Source organism: Castanea sativa, chromosome 9 (assembly GCF_040712315.1).
Source record: "Castanea sativa cultivar Marrone di Chiusa Pesio chromosome 9, ASM4071231v1".
Taxonomy (NCBI): domain Eukaryota; kingdom Viridiplantae; phylum Streptophyta; class Magnoliopsida; order Fagales; family Fagaceae; genus Castanea; species Castanea sativa.
The window spans coordinates 4241529-4261404 of record NC_134021.1 but is presented as its reverse complement, the minus strand read 5'-3'; the positions used below and the strand labels follow the sequence as shown (position 1 = coordinate 4261404).

General features: G+C 34.8%; 2 protein-coding genes and 1 long non-coding RNA gene across 3 annotated transcripts; 2 read left to right on the top strand and 1 right to left on the bottom strand.

Moving 5' to 3' along the window:
• The first annotated feature begins 3449 nt into the window (after positions 1-3449).
• LOC142609436 (uncharacterized) lies at positions 3450-9040 on the top strand. The gene is made up of 8 exons (XM_075781019.1): positions 3450-3782; positions 4742-5239; positions 6470-6638; positions 7266-7560; positions 7963-8035; positions 8104-8194; positions 8278-8357; positions 8535-9040. The coding sequence occupies exons 1-8, from the start codon at positions 3699-3701 to the stop codon at positions 8796-8798; spliced, it is 1554 nt and encodes a 517-aa protein (XP_075637134.1). The 5' UTR covers positions 3450-3698; the 3' UTR covers positions 8799-9040.
• A 1272-nt stretch (positions 9041-10312) lies between these two features.
• LOC142610212 (putative catabolite repression protein creC) lies at positions 10313-18933 on the bottom strand. Its single transcript, XM_075781968.1, has 11 exons — positions 18459-18933; positions 17642-17956; positions 17451-17559; positions 17272-17365; positions 14756-14843; positions 14584-14667; positions 12906-13002; positions 12717-12804; positions 12426-12531; positions 12245-12337; positions 10313-11240 (listed from the first exon to the last, which is right to left on the bottom strand). Exons 1-11 carry the CDS (start codon positions 18642-18644, stop codon positions 10845-10847), a joined length of 1656 nt encoding a protein of 551 aa, XP_075638083.1. The 5' UTR covers positions 18645-18933; the 3' UTR covers positions 10313-10844.
• Positions 18707-19152, top strand: LOC142610213 (uncharacterized). The gene is made up of 2 exons (XR_012839789.1): positions 18707-18927; positions 18973-19152. It is a non-coding gene; the product is annotated as an uncharacterized LOC142610213 (long non-coding RNA).
• Positions 19153-19876: the final 724 nt, after the last annotated feature.

Sequence of the window (19876 nt, the reverse complement as noted above, 5' to 3'; positions counted from 1 at the left end):
ATGAACCAAAAATTAAAATTTTAAAAGGAAAAAGTGACCTGCACAAGCTTCTCATCATAAAATGTTTAAAAAATTGTGCAATCTCACACCCAAATTATTGAACCCAATCAGTTCAATTGTCCTCACGTCACAAATCTCTTATATTTAAATAAAAAATTTAAAGTTCAATCTTACTTTTAAAAAAAAATTTAATTGGTATCTTGGTTTGATTAATCATAAGTTAAAATTCTCTCTTTTATATATATATATTATTCAAAGCAGGTGTGCTTTTTTTTTTTTTTTAACCTTTTGGAGAGAACTTTTTTGTTCAAAAGTCAACAAGATTAAATTAATAGATTCAATAAAATAATAGAAACTAATTGTTCTTATCAAAAGTTTTTATTCTAATTTATAAACGCTCATCAAAGATTCCTAAACTTTTTCATTAATTAATTTATTATCAGAAATTCAAAATGCCCCTTTCATCCGATTCCATACGTTTTGGTTTAGTGTGTCCTAATATTTCATTGACAGAAGAATAAAACGAGATTGACCATATTAGCGGAATTTAATGTAATTACCAGACCTCCCCCATATGATCTTAAACTCTTTTTTTTTTTTTTTGAAAACCATATGATCTTAAACTTAAACTAATTTTCTCCATTCAAATCATTCTTGTGTTTTCCTTTTCATTTTTCTTATGAGAACCATTCCTAATTTCATATAAGAGTATAAGACTAACGTGACATCCTTCTTATCTTCATTCTTCACCTTACTTCTATTCCTTAATCGTATCATTTAATTTAAAATCTCATCATATCTTTTTTTTATAAAAATTATTAATAACCCAATTAATGTAATAAGTTGGGAGGAGAGATCCAACACAAACTTTTCTTATAAATGAGATCAAATAATTCTGTTGAGTTACAAAACTCTTCACCAAAATTCTATCACATTGATAATGTATTACCAAGATATATATTTTTTTTTAATTACACTTTACCACCCTAAACTATATTCTAGATTACACTTTGCACCATAAATTTTTTTAGTGCACATTTTGCTCCCTAAATTATGACCCTTATTACACTTTGCACCCCAACATTAAGTTTTCCGTTAGCAAATACCAAGATATATTCTTTCTTTCTTTCTTTTTATTTTTATTTTTTTTTATGTGAAAGATGTAATACATCTTGTTATAAATTGGAAAGACTATCTCTAAAAAATTATATTTATCTTAACTAAGGTACAATGGTGAACATTTTTTTAAATTCAATTACAATACATTTATTAGAAGCAGATATCATAAGTTGAAACTCTTAAAAAAAAAAAATTGTGTGTATAATGTATATATGTAAACTTATATTATATAAGAGTGAGCATTGAGCAATCTAATGGTGAAGCCTACTTAAAGGTTGTTAAGCACAAGCTTTGATTGCTCTTAAATCTAATAATGTAACCTAATACAAAAAAGAATAAGAGTGAGCACTGAGCAGTCTAATGGTGAAGCCTACTTAAAGGTTGTTAAGCACAAGCTTTGATTGCTGTTAAATCTAATAATGTAACCTAATACAAAAAAGAATACAAAGTGGTGTAAAATATCATTTTTGAGTTGAAATCTTAAAGATAAGCATTTTAAGTAAAATGATAGATGACATATTTTAGTAAGAATATTATACTAATAAAGGAAATTAAGTTCATTCCCAATTATCACAACAAAACTTTCCCCCCCTAAATTTTGGTTAGTCAACATAATTTTTTTGGCTACCAACAAAGTTGCTAATCCCTTAATAACCCCCCTAAAAAAAGTCAGCCAAACCAAAATTTTTTGATCTCTAACAATTTTTTTTAATTTAAATTTTATGAATTAGATGATATTATTACCAAAAAATAGTCAATACAGCTCAAAACTCAAAACAAAAAACAAATCTGCGCCAGGGAAGCAAAACATGAAAAATAGTTTCCACCAACCAAAATCTCTCACTTATCAAGATAGAGTATTGAGAGATTAGAACTTACCCAATCAGCTACAAAACAAATCCAACAGAAACTAACAGAATTACCAGTTAAATTCTCCTAACTCCTTAATTTTTGCCAAGCTTTTCCCAGGAATAAAGTTTACTAGTTCTCCATCTCACCTCATCAGGATTTTTTTTTTCACCAACCCTTCCTCTGAGACTTCAGAGCCATCATGTCTTAATTGATTTCAAAGCCTCTAGTTATGGTAGATAGTATCAACAATAGCTATCTTGCCAATTCTAGTGGCAAAACCATGTCTCACTCCCAACAGCATTCTTCAGCCCCATTTGCATAACAGCCTCCCAATTAATCACAGGAATTGGTCTCCAACAAACTTGCTAGCCCCTTGATGGCAAAGCTACTACTATAACTCAATATAGTTGGTGAGTATTGTAACTCTCTCTCTCTCTCTCTCTCTCTCTCTCAAGCTTGTGTCCAGTGCCTTTTTGCACTAGACACTACACGATTCAAACATGTGTTTGCATTGTATTGTGTCCAGCACAAAAGAGTACTAGACACAGGCCATATCTATTTTTATTTATTTCAGTTTTGTCCAGTGCCTTTTTAAATTGTGTTCAATGCAAAAAGTTACTCGACACAAGCCATATATTTTATTTATTTATTTTAATTTTGTATTTATTCTCAATTTATGCGTAGAAGTATTAATTGTGTACATTTCTTGGTTGTATCGGGGCTTTGATTGTTTTTTATGCTTTACCAATTTGTTGTTGTATGGGATCTTTTATCAGCATACCACCATTGGGAAAAAAAGGGGAAAAAAGAAAAAGAAAGAAAGAATTAAAAAAATATAATATCTAAATGGAATAAAGAAAGAAATAGAGAGTTTTGTTGGAAAGTTTGTATGTATAATTGTGTGTGTGTCTATATATATATATATATATATATATATATATATATATAAACATTTAAAAAAAATTTAACTAGAATTTTATTGAGTTCATAGTGAGTAGCTTGAAAATCTAAATTATTTATTGTAATATTTTTAAAAATTTTGATAGATGATTAAAATCATTAAAATAATTATTGAACTTTATTTTAAATTTCTAAAAAATTTTGGTAATAAAATTCTAATTAGAGTAGAATTTCAAATTTCTTGAAATTTATTTTTATTATTATTTTTACCTAAATTATATATATTTCTAATTAGAGTAATATATATTTTTACCTAAATTATTATACTAAAATTTTAGTTGGACTAGACTTATAGAATTTTACAGAGTTTTTTCCCTGATAGGAATGTATCTCTAGTGTCCAATAAGATTTGGAGTTGTTTGACACAACAACCTAACTTGTCCGAGTAATAACCTGCTTCACCCAACTGGTTTCATTTCGAGTGTCACTAAAATTGTCTTTTCTGTGAAACTGGAGGGACCTACGAAGGGCAAAAGACCAAAGAAAACAATTTCAGTTTCACTTGCCCCTTCTGCAAGTGCCACTCGTTCATATATATAAGACACATGAATCTCTCAACTCTCAACTTTTTCTTCCTCTGCTGTTTTTTTTCTTCTCAGAATCTATGGTTCTTCTCAGAATCTTGTGTTGTACTCAAATGGTCCCAAAAGGGGTTTAGACTTTAGTGTTTTTTTTTCTTCTTTCTTTTAGCTCTAGCTATAGTTCTAAACTTCTAAAGTCTTGGCCTCCTGCAATTTCTCTCTGTTTCAGAAATTCTTTTACCTGACATGGAAAATGAAGAAGACCATGACCACCTTGCTAAGAAAAATGAAAAAAGCGCTTCCTCGACCAGCATGAGTGTTTCTCAACAGGTACTTTAGTTTTAACCTCTTCTGTTCTGTCTGCCTTTTGCTTCTGCTAAAGTTCTTAGCTTTTTTTCACCAAATTGGAAATCGGGTTTGGTTTTTACTAGGAAATATGTGACTTGTGAGAGGTTTTCCTAGAAACCCTCCTTCTCTTTTTGTTGGTCATGAATTATAATTTTCTGTCTCTCTCTCTTAATCATGGGTTTTGTATTTTTTTTTTTTTAATTTGTCCCTTCTTTTTTATTTTTTTAATGAGTAGTTTCTACCGATTCTCCAGTTGAAAGTAGTTTCACAACATATTAGAGTGTGTGCTCTTTGAATTTTTAGAGAATTAGATTTCTAAGATTATCTAAGGGAAAATAAAATTTCTAGCTGTTTCAGATTTTTTTTACTTCAACTTGGTCAAGTGTTGGATATGTCATCCACCTAGAAAAACACTGATAAAAGTTTATGGTCTTAACTCAGCAATCCACTGACTTGTACAGTTAATCTTTCTTTTTATCTGTGATTGTGACACACTCAGCCAATCCAGAGAGGTACTTAGTAACGTTAGTAGAGTCCAAATTAAGGCACAGAATTGCACATTTGCAAGATTACATCATTGGTTTTACTAAGCGTTACAGGGCTTAAACATTCTCTAAGATTTCAACTAAATTCAATTTGAGAAAGCTGTTGTCATTGACTATTTGGGGCCACCTATGCAAACCCTGAATCGCTATGTTGCTTACTACAGGGCCATATTTTACAAGAGAAATTATGTAAATATGTAATCTCATATTTCAAATTCCCTCGTATTTTACATTATTTATGTGGGACAAATTAAATTAACTGATACTTATTCTCAACGGTCATTTCTAATTTCTCCATGTATGAGAAATTTTGTGCTTGTGACGTTCTTTTATCATATTAGGTTGATGACAAAAGCTTAACTGTGTTTTTTTTTTTCTTTTTTGCTGCTTTCATAGGTTGGAGATTCAACTGAAATAATTGAAGAAAGGCCACCTGGTCCTCAGCAGAGTCCAAAATACCATGTTCTTGAAAAACCATCAATAATTATAGAGGATGCCACGGAGGATTATGTGAGAATAAACTTGCCCCAAACACCAAGTCTCACCCCTAAAAGAGTAAATTTTTCCCCATTACCGAGCCCTATTTTCGGGAAAGTTAATTCATCTCCTGGTCCCTCGTCTTCGAAAAATAAATTTACAATAAAAAGTCTTCTTCCAAAACTAAGTTTTAAACGTCAAAGTACAACTTCTGACATTGAGAAGGCAGCTATTATAGCACTAGGAGGTTCACCTACAGGGATATGGGAGAAACGTCGGCTTCCAAGGACATTGTCTCTTTCAAAGCTATTCTCCCTGAAAATGAATGAAGCTTCATCCGGACCTGTAACACCACATGCTCACTCAAATCCAGAGTCTGTGCATGGAGGAAACATGCACAGTCCGTTAAGTTCTGTTGTGAGTATCCACCACGTGTTAGCTTGAGAACTATTACTGTGTGTTAAGTATTTTAAATGGCCCTGTTGTATTCTGCAATGTTTTTAACATCACAGATGGTGAGCATTGGTGACAGAAAAGCTAATTTCTGTTGAAGTTTTCAATCTATGCATCATGTACATTTTAACTAGATGTGTATAACTCAAATTTATTCTGTTGATGTAAAATTCTAGGTGTCCACAAAAATATTGCAAAGTCACATTTAATTTAAACTATTTAAATTTTCTGATTTAGGGACATTGATGCTGCTTTAATCTTACTGTAGACATGCTTTAAATTTCTGTACTTTGTCAAATTTACTTGCTTGTTAACATTTCATGGTATTCCAGGTCGATACCAACTTCTTTGTTACTCAGAAAGCCAATTAATTTTAAGTACTAAAATTTGTGGAGCGCATGTATGAGTGGCAGTGCACATAGCATGCAGAGCCATCCCTCACTTCCCCCTTCTGCATCAACCCTTGAAGTATTTGCAAATGTTCTGATTTTAGGACATTCTTTGTTTATGTTATTGTAAACCAGATTAATTTTTCTTTACCTATCACCGCTACTTGCTGAAATTTCATGGTATTTATGGTTGATACCAAATTCTTTGTTATTCAGAAAGCCAAGTAACTTCTAATATATAAATTTGTAAAGCATATGTATGGTTGGTAATGAAGGTAGTGTGTGAAGCCGTTCCCTGACTTTTTGTGTACTATATATTTCACCCCTCAGACCAAAAGAACATTTTCTTCCCACAGAAAAAAACATAGGAAAGGTGGCTATCACAATTATGATTACGGTATTTTTGGGTGGAGTCTGAACAGCAGTAAATTCTAGTTGTTCATCAGTCCAATGGTGTGTCACATATTTTTCCAGAACTTAGCATCTGCATACCTGGAATTTTCTGAATCAGTTTTGGTTCTTTTCATGAATTTTACTCCTACATTTGTGATATAGTTCACCACTTTGTTAAATCTCTCTCTTGATCAGGTGCCTGGGTCAAATAGTCCTCCATCCTGAGTAGCATATGAGCTCATAACACTTTGTCATCAAAATTTCAATTCTTATCACATTTGTGAAAAGTTTCTTTTCTTATTTTCTTTTAATTAACTAAATAAATATACATCATAATTTGGTATTTCAATATATCCCTTGAATATGTTATCCCGTTCTCTATTTGATTCATGCATAATTCCTCATTTTGCAGAAAGGAGGGATCCGTCAACCTATTCATCGTTCACGCTCAGTCCCTGAACTTAGGAAAGAAGGAAGCCTATCTGTACGTAGTGGCTTTCGTGTGATTTCTACTACTCCACAAAGGGCTGAGGGGACTGTCACGACAACAACAACAAACACATCCCTGGAAGATGATATTGGTAAATTTCCTCTTTCTCTCTCTTGCTCTGGATAGGAAAAGCATTATAAATTTATTCTCATAATTATTCATGATTGTATGTCCACAAACATTATCAAACAAAAACCCTCCTCCTCTCCTCATCTTCATCGTTATTATATTAAAAATATATTCTTTCAAAATCAATAGAAGGCCTTTGCGGGTTGAATTGGCCATGTCAACTCAGTTGGTATGTGATTAAGTTTGATTGGCTCAGTCATCAAGAGCTTCAAATCCCAGAAGTGGAAGCAGAACTTTAGTGCCAATATGATTCGCCAAAGGCAGAGTATTCATGTAAAACATGACAAATATCAATTCTTTGCTGCCTCATCTTAGATTCATGGCAGATTGTGACAGAGCTGTCCTGATAAGAACTCCGACTATAAGTATATTTGTAGCCTTAAGGACCTGAAAGATACTTTGTGTATTTATTTTTTTGGTAGGGTATACCCTGTCCATATGACGGGGATAATCCTAATGGAAATCACCCGTAGATCCTGAGTTAGGATAATACTAATTGCATGCAGTTTCAGATTTCATTTTTTAGTTTTGACCCTGTTTTGTAATGTGTGATAACCAACCTATGCCTTATCTTAGTCTTGCGGTTCAGATGGAAATGACGACGATGTTGAAGATATACCTGAAGAAGAAGCTGTTTGTAGAATCTGCCTTGTTGAACTGGGGGAAGGTGCTGACACCCTCAAGATGGAATGTAGCTGCAAAGGTGAACTTGCCTTGGCCCACAAAGAATGCTTAATAAAATGGTTTAGCATTAAAGGTAATAAAATATGTGATGTGTGCAAGCAAGAGGTTCAGAACCTACCTGTCACTCTTCTACGAATTCAAAATGTTCCAGTCCATAACTTGCAAGGAAGTGGTCAGCAACCTGAGGTTGCCAGATATAGGCAAGTAAAAGTTTTCCACTCTACATGGGATAGGGAAAGGATATCCTTGATTTTTCTCCTTTTTTTTAAAAAAAATTTAATTTTATTTCTATTTCAATATTCCTGTTGCCTATCATTAGACTAAATATAATCCGGATTTTAATTTTACCTTTTCTGTTGCATAGATTAGAAGTCTAAAGACTATAAGTTGAAAACCTTAATTGAAAAATTACTTCTAAAGCCACTTGACCCAAATCAGGTTTAAATCTAGTTGACTAGTAAACAATTAGACAAGACTTGAAAGTGCTTTTTAGCTAGTCATCTGTAACTTGTAGCCAATTTAGTATGTAATCTATGTCTGAGCTCTGTTTAATATCATCTTCCAAGGTAATATAACTGAAACTAAATGCAAATATTCATCAGGATATGGCAGGATGTTCCAGTTCTTGTCATTGTCAGCATGCTTGCTTACTTTTCTTTTCTGGAGCAGCTTCTGGTAAGTTTAGTGACCTCCAAAACTATCTGCCAAGCCTAAGGGAGTTCCTAATATTATCATCTGGACAGATTTCAAAAATGGGATCAGGTGCAATTGCATTATCTCTTCCATTTTCCTGCATATTGGGTCTACTAGCATCCATGACAGCCACAACAATGGGTATGCTGTGTTTAGCCAATGCCTTGTGTGCTTGGATTTTGTCATCTCAGAGTTATACTAACTCCTCTGAAATTTGTGTGTAGTAAGCAGAAAATATGTCTGGATTTATGCAGCAATTCAATTTGGTCTGGTGGTTCTCTTTGGACACATCTTTTACTCATTGGTAAGAAATTCTTTGATCTCCAACACTATTTCATGGCTCGCTATTTCCTCTCTCTCATACCCAATGATAAGTTCTAGGTTTGAACGCCGTGGATCCCATCCTAATATAAGCTAAAGGAATGTGATCCTTTTAATATTAAGACTTAAAGAGTTTCATATATCTGTTTGGGATCTGCAGGTTCACATCCAGGCTGTTTTATCTATTCTTATTGCTGCACTTGCTGGGTTTGGATTCACCATGTGTGCACATTCTGCTATTGTCGAGGCCCAGAACTGGAGGCAGAGGCGTCTTTCTCAGTCAAATCAACAACGTGGTTCTCAGGAGGAGACACAGCCAGGCCAATCATCTGAAACTGCACTTCAATTTGAGACGGATCCTCACCACCGTGAAAGTGAAAGGGGAGATAGAGAAGTTATCCATGTCACAACGAGGTATTTTTAGATTAATTAATGCCACAAACAGTGGCATAATAAGGGAACGTTTTGGCTCTATTAATAGTAAATCAATTATGAATGTTTGGTTCTGTAGTCTGTAGCCCCCATTTGGGCCAATGCGCCTTCTTAATGTAAGTACACGGGGATAAATCTTCACTATATCTCTGCATTGAAGGAAGGGGGTAGGGGAGGGGTAAGGTGTAACATTGTGATAAATTAATAAAGATGCGTGAGAGTTCTACTATACTAGTTCAGACTGCATGTTTTTCTTCAGGACAAGTAGGATTTTTGTTGTATTGCATATACAGGACCTGCATATACAATAGGACAAGTTGGTCAATCTCAGGCAATCAAGCACACACAAGAAAGGAGAATAACCAGATGTATAAACTAGCTTTGATTTTGCGTTGTTTGATACATGTAACTAAAACTGCCAACATTTTCCCCCTCCTTTAAGACAGTTTGGAGGGCTGTTGTATTCTTCCACCTTGGTGCTTTTGTTTTTTGAAATAAACATATACTAGTGGTAAGTTGGGAGTTTCAATTCTCTATAAGGATTACCAGCAAACACACGAGCAATATTACTTGCTCCCACATTAGAATGCTGGTTTCCATCGTCATTCGTCAATGTCAAATTCTGTTATGGCCAGTTTGGGAGTTTAGAGAGGGAGGAGAGTAGAGGGGAGGGGAGTAGTGGGGAGGAGAGTAGAGGAGAATGATTATCCTCCACCTTGTTTGGATGTTTTTATAATTAGTAAGGGGGAAGGGAGTAATTAGCCCTTCTCCTTGTTTTTAACATTGTAATTTTATAAATATAATAAGGGTAAATTAGGTAATTTACTTTATCGATAATTTTATGTGCTCTACTCTCCCTCCAAATCTCTCCAATTTGGGAGAGTTAAAAATGAGGGGGTTGGAGGTAGTTGAAATCCCTTCAAACCCCTCCCCCTCCTTCCTTAAAAAACTCCCAAACAAGGTAATTGAATTACTCTCCTTCCCTCTACTCTACTCTCCCTCCTTTTTTAAACATCCAAACAGGCCATTAAGTTCTGAACATTGTAATATGTAAATTGTAATAAAATAATAGTAATTGAAATTTTCATTTTTTGAAGCTTCGAAATAGTAAGTTGGTCATATCATTTGATCAATACTGGTTCCAGTTAAACAATCTCACTGAGAAGAAATAAGAAAATTCATATTTGCAGAAGAAAAAAAATGAAATTCCAGTTAAATGTGGATCAGTTACATATATGCTCCTATTCCCATATATTTCTCAACAACCAAAATTTTACACCAAGGATTAAATGAAAATTTTAAGGCTGGTAAAAACAAAAGGCTATTGCAGGATTAAGTAGTAATATATATAAATATTAAGAAACAGCACAAGGCCAGCAACGCCATAGATATGAACGACAAATGATAAGAAAGTGTTGTCTTTTGTGCTGCTGAGTCCCACCCATAGCAGCTGCCAAAACAAACGAACTGAATCTGGGATAACCCAGATTCTTGATGTCTATCCAATCTATAAAACTTAAATATCAAGGCTATATTTATGGCTCTCTGCATGTTACAATTTACATCTCTGCATAAGTTCATCCTCCCCCTCGAGAGTATTTTGTTTCAAAACCCAATAGTGAGAGTCAACTCAAATTTTTATTCCAAGCCAAGTCCAAAATGAATGCCTCTGAAGGATTTTACCACTTCAATCATAGGGTAATCCAACAAAGTTTTGACGTAATTGTTGACAATGAACTACCAACAGAATAAATCTTGAAAGCACTGCTGAGAAGAACATATCTCAAAGGGGCAACTTCATGTTATTCCTGTCAATCATTATACTAACAGCCGTTTTGTACTTACAAGGGGGGTTGTCTCCCTCCCAACCTCTTGAGTGCCATCACCGGCATTTTTATACGTTGAATATACAATAGATCCAGTTGGTTATTCTCACTCCAATCACGTTTCGTATACATAACACGAAACCAACCAGATGAAAAGACAATGGCATATGAAAAATAGCTTGGTTTTTCCTCATGATGGTTTGGCCGTAGGCTCATAGCTTGTAACTGGAACTGCCAACCTTGCTTGAGAATAAAGGTTTCTCCTTAAAGCTGGCACTGGACAAAGTTTCAGAGTTGTTTGACTGGCTTTCTCCTACCCCAGGTCTCATCCAGATCTTTATGTGCCCCTCCCGGCACACGGTAAGAACGGATTCCTGGGTAAATATCAAGCCAGAGAGGGGTTCAGTGTGAACACGATGAGCAACAACTGGGGAGATCTTTGGGACGTCTCGTGTGCTTGGAGCAGGTTGCAGGTTACCAACTGGGCAAGCGCTATCCCAGTGAGCTGACTGGCTTCCAGTACTGTATGTGGGGGACCCACCAGGAGGGCGCCGCAAGGGCACTACAATCTCGTCCATTTCCAGATCCCACAGAAGCAATTGTGTGTCCTGCCCACAAACACATCAAGTGGTGAAATATGAAAACTATAAAGTATGCAAGTGATGCAAAGAATCAGTGACTGACAAAAAAGCATAAGAGCATCTAAACGAAACAAATAAAATATTACACAGATCAAAGGCTATCACATCAAGAATAATTCTTACAGCATTACTTCCAACTCAAACCATATTTTCTCCCTACAAGGCTGCAACTGCAGTAATTGGTTTAATTTTCATGAAAATATTAGCCAACTCTTTATTTTCTTTTATTCCCTCATCTCACCTAAAGAAATTCTTTTATAATAATCTGAACAAACAGGCCATAACTTGTCTAAAATACAAACATTAAAAAATTCTATTCTCTCCTGTAGCCAATTATTAATCTTAAGACCCTGCTTGTAGTATCATTAGTTCAATATATTTTGTTGCTTGACCACATAACATGTTGCTTCATAAGATATGGCACTTCACATAATTAAACATTCATTTTGACGATTTCATCAGATTAACATAACAAAAAGCATGGTTCCACTTTATTTATCTAATAACTTTACTCCTGCCTCCTGTCGCCCCCAAAAAAAAAGCCTTGTCAGGTAAGTAAACCCAAATTTGACTCCTATTAAAGTTGTCCTAAAGCCCTATTGGTTCCAAAGGTTCCTCCAAAGTGCTGACAGAGTTTACCTTCACCGAAATCTCTGCATAGCCCAAATTTCAGAAACCATATCACAGCTCTGACTTGGTGTGCCCGACTTAGTCCAGGACTAGTGGGACTCAAACTAGTTTCTAATTGTTCCAAAAAAGTTCCAAACACTTGAAGACGGCAAGACCCACAGAAGTGAGAGCCTTTTGCGCTAGGTAAGACCATTATAATGTGAAAGTATTATATATCCAAGAAAAAGGCAGGTTTTCAGTGGTTAAAATAATAGAAGTTACATTAAAACAATCAACAAACAGTCAACACTTGTAAGAGGGGAATCATCATTTGCAATGAGACCAGCCATATTTCTCAATACCTGACCAACAGAACCAAACCGATACATAACAGTTTCCCCTGTGCCCTCTGAATTTGGTGATGACCAATATGAATCAAAAAACACTCCACTGACCTGCCAGCATGATTCAGAAAACACTAAGCAAGGTGGCTATCATTATGTGAGAATTATATGTAGCCCAACATTATTTTAATTAACTTACCCATGAATTATGCCCCTCACCCCATGCTACAACCTTCCGATCTTCCATGCTCCAAACTTGTACTAAATCATCTTCACCTCCCGTCAGAATGTATTTTCCATCCATGCTGTTTGAGTGGCATTTTGTTGTCAATGATACTATCTATTTTCTCAAAGAGAACAATAAAATTTAAACCAGCAAGAACTACATAATGTACCAATTTAGATAAAGAAGGAAAAATCAAGGACAATAAAAGAAACATTTAAACTAACAACAATAGGCAATGACTGGGAAACCAGTAAAGTTACCAACCTCCAAGCACAACATAATAGAGCCCCATAATAACTTTTGCCACCACATACAAGTTGTTCCTTATAGTAGTCAAAAACTCGTAGATAACCTGTATTCAGCATTTAAATAAAGCTCAATTATGTCACTGCTAGTACAAAATAAATAAACTGAACAACAATACAGTGCAGTTGGTATGGGAACAAATTATACCATCTCTTCCCACAGTTGCAAGGTAGGCCCCGTCAGTTGAGAAAGCAATGCTATTAATTGAACCTTGGCATATATGCCATCTGGCAAGTGGGTTACTCTGCATAAATATTGAAAGAGATCAACAAAGAAATGTCAAGTGAAGAAAGAAGAAAATTGATTTAACACGTCAGATGTATCCCTTATGTATGTTACATAATAGTTAGCCTAGTGACCAGTAAAAAGTGAAGTGAGTACTCAGCTAAGTCACTGAAAGGATGTTACCAATATACTTGCACAAAAACCTTCACAAACCTGAAAAAACTGACCTAGCTCAACTAACACTACAACAACTTAAGAAAGACTCAAACCTTAGAAGTATGTTCAAGAACCAGGCATATTTCAACATGCATGATGTAATATTAAGCACTTTGCATTTCCTGGTTATTGAGCCATAATACTGTGGTCTAGGTTGAACCTAGTACCTACTGCTGCCCACCTAAAACATGAATGCAAAGGCACCAACACAAAATACAGAAAATCTCTCAAGCGAATAATATTATTCTCATAACATTCAATGGAAGGTAGACACACAAACACGCCACTCATTCAAATGTGTTTTAGTCATACAATGTTGTTATTCTTATGATACTGGCCATAAACAATCACCTATTGCAAAGTCAAACACTACCAAGATATAAGCTTTTGCAATCTAGAAAGAGAGTTGAAAATTAATTGGAAGCAGGTGACAGGCTCCCACTCCTTGTGCTAATTTGGAAACAAAGGCAACTTCACAGATCCTCTTCTAGAGCAAGTAAATCACCAATTTTTTGCCCAAAGTCTAAGCCCCAGTTGGAACTTATATCATAGCAGATGGGTACATGCATGGGATGATTATACCAATTCGACAATGGGAATATTACATTAGATGGAAACCATTTGTCAAGGCACAAAATGGTCTCCTATGATGAAACATTATTTGCAGCTATCAGCTTAAATATCAACATACATATGGAAAATTTGAATAAACAAAAGATATGACTAAAACAGTCAGAGAGTGAAGATCGAATTAACATGTGAAGTCCCCCAATCAATGCCAATAAGACTAGGGGTCTACCATTGGAAATGATCCAAGCACAATGTCTTAGATATATTGAAATCTGAATGATGGAACTAAAGTAACATCAGCACTCCTACAACTATTTAATTATAATGCAGGTGTCTGTCCACTATTAGCAAATTGAAATCTTAATAACCAGGGCAAGAAAAATGTTGCATTGTCATGCCTTATCCAAAATTTAACACAAATTTCCCCCATAGTACATCCCCAATGTACTCGGCTAGGCAATTTCTTTATTATTATTAATAATATTCTTACGTTATTTATCAAAAAAAAAAATTTAACACAAATTTGCAAAGCTACATTCTAAAAAGAAAAAAACTACATGCCACATATTTCCTAACAATTAATTACTTGTGGAATCTCACAATTCACCTCTACAGACACCATTTTTTTTTATTGGTAAATTACACATGCATCTGGTGGAAAAGTACACCTTACTATGAGGTGTTATTTGAGCTAGAGCTCATTGTCTTGAAAAAAACCAATTTAAACAAAGAAACAAATAATAGGAAGGAAAGATCCATATATAAAGAAACAACCAAAACAATTTTATAACAAAATAGCAATCAATTCCAGCACCTTACTGTAACGTGCATGCGCAATAGAAAACTGCATTGGATCTTTGACAAAAGGGAATGAAGAATCATTTGCGCCATCTTTGCCCTAGGAAAAAAAAAAGAAAAAAAAAAGGGTAAAAACATGCTCAAATCAAAACATACAACATGGAGAAATATAAGAGTTCAAGGCTTGCCTTTTCATACACGTACAGGTTCCCATCAGCATGAGCAACAACAAAAGTACCATCACCTCCAGGCACCCATGCAATACTAGTACAACGACTGTTGGAAAGAACAAGGTTAATCAAACTAGTCATGTACTTTTTTTTTAATCAGTAAAACTGTTTGATAATTCAATTGTGAAGTTAGTCATGCACTTCAACTACATATCTGAAAATTTTCATACAGAATAAATAAAAACAATAACTAAGAAGTGGGTCAGTTATTAATTTCATTTTATATTTTCAAACCCTCGAATTAAGAGCTGAGACAGGAGTATGTGTATGTTGCGAGATATCAAAAATATGCTTTGCCTATTATATATAGCATAGAATATGCATTGGGTGAGAGTTGTTCCAGATTTTGTGGTTTTTTCACAAGAATAAATTTTGCAGAAATCAAAGGCTATTCCTCCAACCCATGCAAAATTGAGTAGTTTATTATATTTCTAGTAAGAATAGTGTTTCTGTAAGTATAACATCTGTACGTTGAAGGTGCATCCTTAGGAGAATACCAAAGCAGGGTGAAAATTTACAACTACCTACTTTGTCAACCAGACCAGGAAATAGTGAATGTAGGGATAAGAAAAACATTTAACCAAGAACTAGACCACTACTGCCTCTGGAAGTATATCATCATTATGTTGGGATCAATCCTAAGGTGAAGGTCGTGGGTTCAAAACCCACGACCTTCACCTTGCTCTTTCAAGGAGAGAAGGTGCCATTTGAACTAGAACTCAACCTCAAACAGAATAGAATGAGTGTATAAAATAAAATTCATTGATATATATGCTGCAGCTTTCTATTTATTTTTTAATGATGCAGATAATGTTTTTACCAAGAGACAGAATACATATCCATAACACACTTTCCTTCAAAACTTCCAACTTGAAACTTCATGCAGATGACTTTTCTATTGAGAAATAGAATGCACTACCATCAAAGTCACATTCCTTCTCCATGTCCAGTAAGAAACATGATGAAAGGATGTATTATTTGTCCTTGCATGCATGCATGTGTACAAGAAGCAATATCACAAAGCACAGGTTAACCAGCAAAAGAAATTTTATGAAGGATATATCAATTAGTTTTCCCCAGGTTTCATACTGTCCACAGAGGAATGAAAAGTAGACATATTAGGAATCAAATTTTATAAAAAAAAAAAGTCACCAAATGGCCCAAATTACAGGGACTTAGTTATGCTGTTCAATGTGCTTGTGCGTTCAGAATTTAATCTCCAACTATATAACACAGGGAGACAGTTGCAGTGTCATTTTTATTTATTTTTATTATTATTATTATTATTTTAAATCCGACGTAATGTGGAGTGTCTATGCAAGTATCCAACAGGGGATGTGAATTCATCATATAAATGAACAAAGAATAAATGCCAACTATCATCACAAAGTCAAAAGAACAAACAATGCGCTCCCTTCCTTTTTTCAACACACTTGTTTGTAAGAAGTCACATATTATATTATTCTTTTTGATTGGTAAGTCACACATAGTTTATTAGACATGTCCCACATCCATTAATCATATTATTTCCAAAGAACTACTCCTACCATTGGGTGCAACACAAAATAGCAATTCCAATTGATAATCTTTTATGGAAAATCAATTGATGGTGGCAAAAGGGCCTTCAAAGCCATGTAGAAGGAAATAATTCTAAGATCTGCCAAACAACATTGAACATTTGAAATTGGGCACACGCGGGGGGGATACTAGCAATTGCAAGAGATGAACCCTAACTAGCTAGAAAGAAGGTGCCAATCCAAGCAACCCAAACTTGTCAGGAAAACTTTAAAAATTCTTATTAGATATGGTTGCTGAAAACTATTGCATTTAATGGTCTCCCAACAATTGTCTGTTATACAATATAGTCTAGGTGTTATTTGTCAATAAATAAGTAAAGTCAAGGTATTAATAACTATCAACTTGGAAACTCCAAGAAAACCAATCGCTTAAGAACTATCAAATCAAAGCACAATTTGGTAGTTAAAGTTAGAGCATCAAGAGTACTCTTTTTCTTTTCTTTTCTTTTTAACCTCGTGTGGTCATATTGGCAAGGTTGAAAACCATTTAGAATCCACTTAAGTCTAGTAGTTCATGAGAACGTAGAAGCCATTGGATAATAGAGGCACTGCCTGTTTCCCATTAATTTTTTATTTTATCTCTAAACTGTAACAAAAATAATGATATTAAATGTACAAAATTACTTCTTTTTTTATAAGTAATAAAATGTACAAAATCACAATAAATAAAGACCTATTCCAATGCTTATTGGGCAAGAAAGAATAGTTATCTTAGACTCTACAAGCCTTTCGCAATTTATCCATATTCCATGGCTTGGACAAAGAAAATGAATTTCAAAACATCTACTCAAACTGGATGCCAGGTGTAATATCTGATGGACCTGATAATAAAAAAGCAGAAAGAAAGAATTAACATCACATATATTAGAAGGGTACTAAAACAGAGTTAATCCTTGCCTGTTGTTAACAGAACCATCTTTGTTATAATGTTGAGCCCCAACAAGCTTCTTTCCTACATCCTGTAATTGCTGTCTCAGTGACACAGAGTACACTACAATAATGCACACAGGAACAATAAATTTATAACTTTCAAAACAAACTTACAATTCAAATTTGAGTTAACAATTTTATTTTACCATCCCCAGAAATCAACCCGATAATCAAATCATGCCCATCCTTAGCATCCTGATCAAATGCGTGGCACACAGGGTTCGAATTACTGAAATGGATAGACTTTATCGGATCCTACATTTAATGATTTAATTTTCATAAGACAACCCAAATTTTCCAAAACTTTAAAAAGTCAAATAATAAAATAACAAATTACCTTGTCTTGAGAATTCAAATCGCTTATAAAGATAGCATCTCCAACATTGAAGACCAAATAAGAACCTTTACCATCGAAATTTGAACTACCCATTGAATTACTAGAACTCGAAGACCCCAATGACCCAATCCTACTATTCCCACCATTAATCTTACTCCCACCATTCCCTCCAACAAAGCTAAGAGCCCGACTTCCATTACTTCCACCCAATAACCTCGCTGCAGCTGATCGGACCCCACTGCTAGAGCTGAAGCTTGAAGATGGGGCTGTTGGGGTTGATGGGGCTGGCTTGTCTTTAAGATGTGCTAGGCTTACCTGATCATTAAAAAATCAACCAAAAATGCCTTCAAAAGTTCAATTTTGACAAATACATAGCTAACTAAATCAACTAATACGTGTGACCATCAATGGATTCTAAAACATGGACTTTTGAGAAAATCCCTGAACATGAGAATCAACCAAACACCTTCCAGAAATTCATGTTAATAAAATTGAAACAGAATAGTCCTAAAAACCTTAATTTTGAAAATGGGTATCAAATTATAACCAAATATATCAACATTAACCAAAGATTGTCATGGAAAACTATTAAGCAAAATAAATCAAAACCCAAATTCAAACGGAAATTCTAACAAACAGGTATTGATCATCAGTAAAACCCTAGAAATCATTATCAACGAGAAAGAAAAAAAAAAAACCTTAAACTCACAGAACATCCATTTTCACGAAATGGGTATTCAACAAAACTCCCAAAAATGAAAAATTGGTTCGAAAAAGTAAGAAATAGAAAATTCCAGAAATGTGTGGAAGAACGAACCTGAGTGACGGTTTTGCCATGAGCGTAATGAAGGAGACCCGAAGGGTGAGTCTTCTCGTAGTGTAGCTTATAACGTCCTTCTGGGGTTTTGAAATAGGTTTTGAGCCCTGGTGACTGAACCGCCGTGTTGGCCGATGAAGCCGCCGCCGCCGCCGTTGATAGCATGCCGTTTGCGTTGCTGTGCATCGTTGTCTACCATGTGATCATATAACACACAAAACTACTAGTAGTTTTAGCACACAAACCTCTTTTTTTCTTTTCTTTTTTTCTTTTTCAATTTATTTTTCAAAAAAGAAGAGCTCGTGCTGTGCTCTGCTTTTGGTTTTTCTTTTCTGGGTTTTGTGTGTTTTTTTTTTTCAATGGTTTGCAGGATCGGAGGGTTGGATCTTGTGGTTTGGTGAATAGAGTGGTACTTTGGGTACGATAATTAGTTTAATTAATGGGTTGGGATTTGACTTTTTTTGGGGGGGTTTTGGGTCAATGGAATGGACGGTGGTGATGATGAGGTTGTTAGTTACTGTCTTTGTCTGTCAATGGATTTTTGATAGAGAGTGAAAATTGTGAAAGCGTGATTCATTCATATGAATCAGCCAAAGACAATTGGCTCCGTTGAGAGGTTTTTTATTTTTATTTTTGATAGGAGCTCCGTTGAGAAGTTGAGGGTTGTGTTTGTATATTATGTTTTTGCTTTCTGGGACTTATCTAGTTTGAGATAATTATGCTTTAAAGTCTAAACATAGGTCATCCAGGAGGGTATATTCTGTTCTGTGATGGGCCTACAGGCCCACTTGTTTGTATGACGGGCTCTAAGTCTCTGACCCAAAAAGAAAAAAGAAAAATGGTTTCTTTGATGGGTTTAGTGTGAATTAACTTTGGAGAACAAAAATGAGTCTGTACTTGCTTTTCGTTTCGCATAGAACCTGAAGCCGCGATGGCTTTGTATCTATCCATACGGCTTAAAATGCTGAAGCCCATTGGTGTTTAGATTAGCCTGGTTGGTGTGATTGGGGTGAAGGTTCAAGTCTCTCACAAAGTTTTACAGATGGCACATGAAAACTTCGTTAAGAAGGTATTGGTAGCGATCTTGAGGGCAAATTAGTATTTGGACCAGAAAGAGTAATACAACAATTTTCACAATATTTTATCACAAATCACAATAGTTGAGTTCTTATATTATGGCAGCGGATTGTTGACTTGGAAGTAAAAATGATAAACAATGTTTAGCTTAACAACTAAGTATCAGTTTTGGTCAATAAAATAAAGAAAGGGTTGTGTTAACGGTAAGGTGCCTGTTAACACACATTTTGAGTAAATTTTTGTCCAACTTTTTTAACACTTCGTCTTCCCGTGACACTTTAACCACCGTCTGGAGTCCTAATAAAAACGTCCTGATATTCCAGAAATCACTGTCCGGGGTC

What these genes read in the sequence shown, in the direction of transcription:
- LOC142609436 (XM_075781019.1), top strand. Translation starts at nt 3,699, where the DNA reads ATGGAAAATGAAGAAGACCATGACCACCTTGCTAAGAAAAATGAAAAA. An exon ending in ATCCCTGGAAGATGATATTG is followed by an intron (nt 6,639 to 7,265) that starts GTAAATTTCCTC and finishes CTTGCGGTTCAG; the next exon opens with ATGGAAATGACGACGATGTT. An exon ending in CCTGAGGTTGCCAGATATAG is followed by an intron (nt 7,561 to 7,962) that starts GCAAGTAAAAGT and finishes AATATTCATCAG; the next exon opens with GATATGGCAGGATGTTCCAG.
- LOC142610212 (XM_075781968.1), bottom strand. Translation starts at nt 18,644, where the DNA reads ATGCACAGCAACGCAAACGGCATGCTATCAACGGCGGCGGCGGCGGCT. An exon ending in ATTTGAATTCTCAAGACAAG is followed by an intron (nt 17,560 to 17,641) that starts GTAATTTGTTAT and finishes CATTAAATGTAG; the next exon opens with GATCCGATAAAGTCTATCCA. An exon ending in CGCATGCACGTTACAGTAAG is followed by an intron (nt 13,003 to 14,583) that starts GTGCTGGAATTG and finishes ATATTTATGCAG; the next exon opens with AGTAACCCACTTGCCAGATG.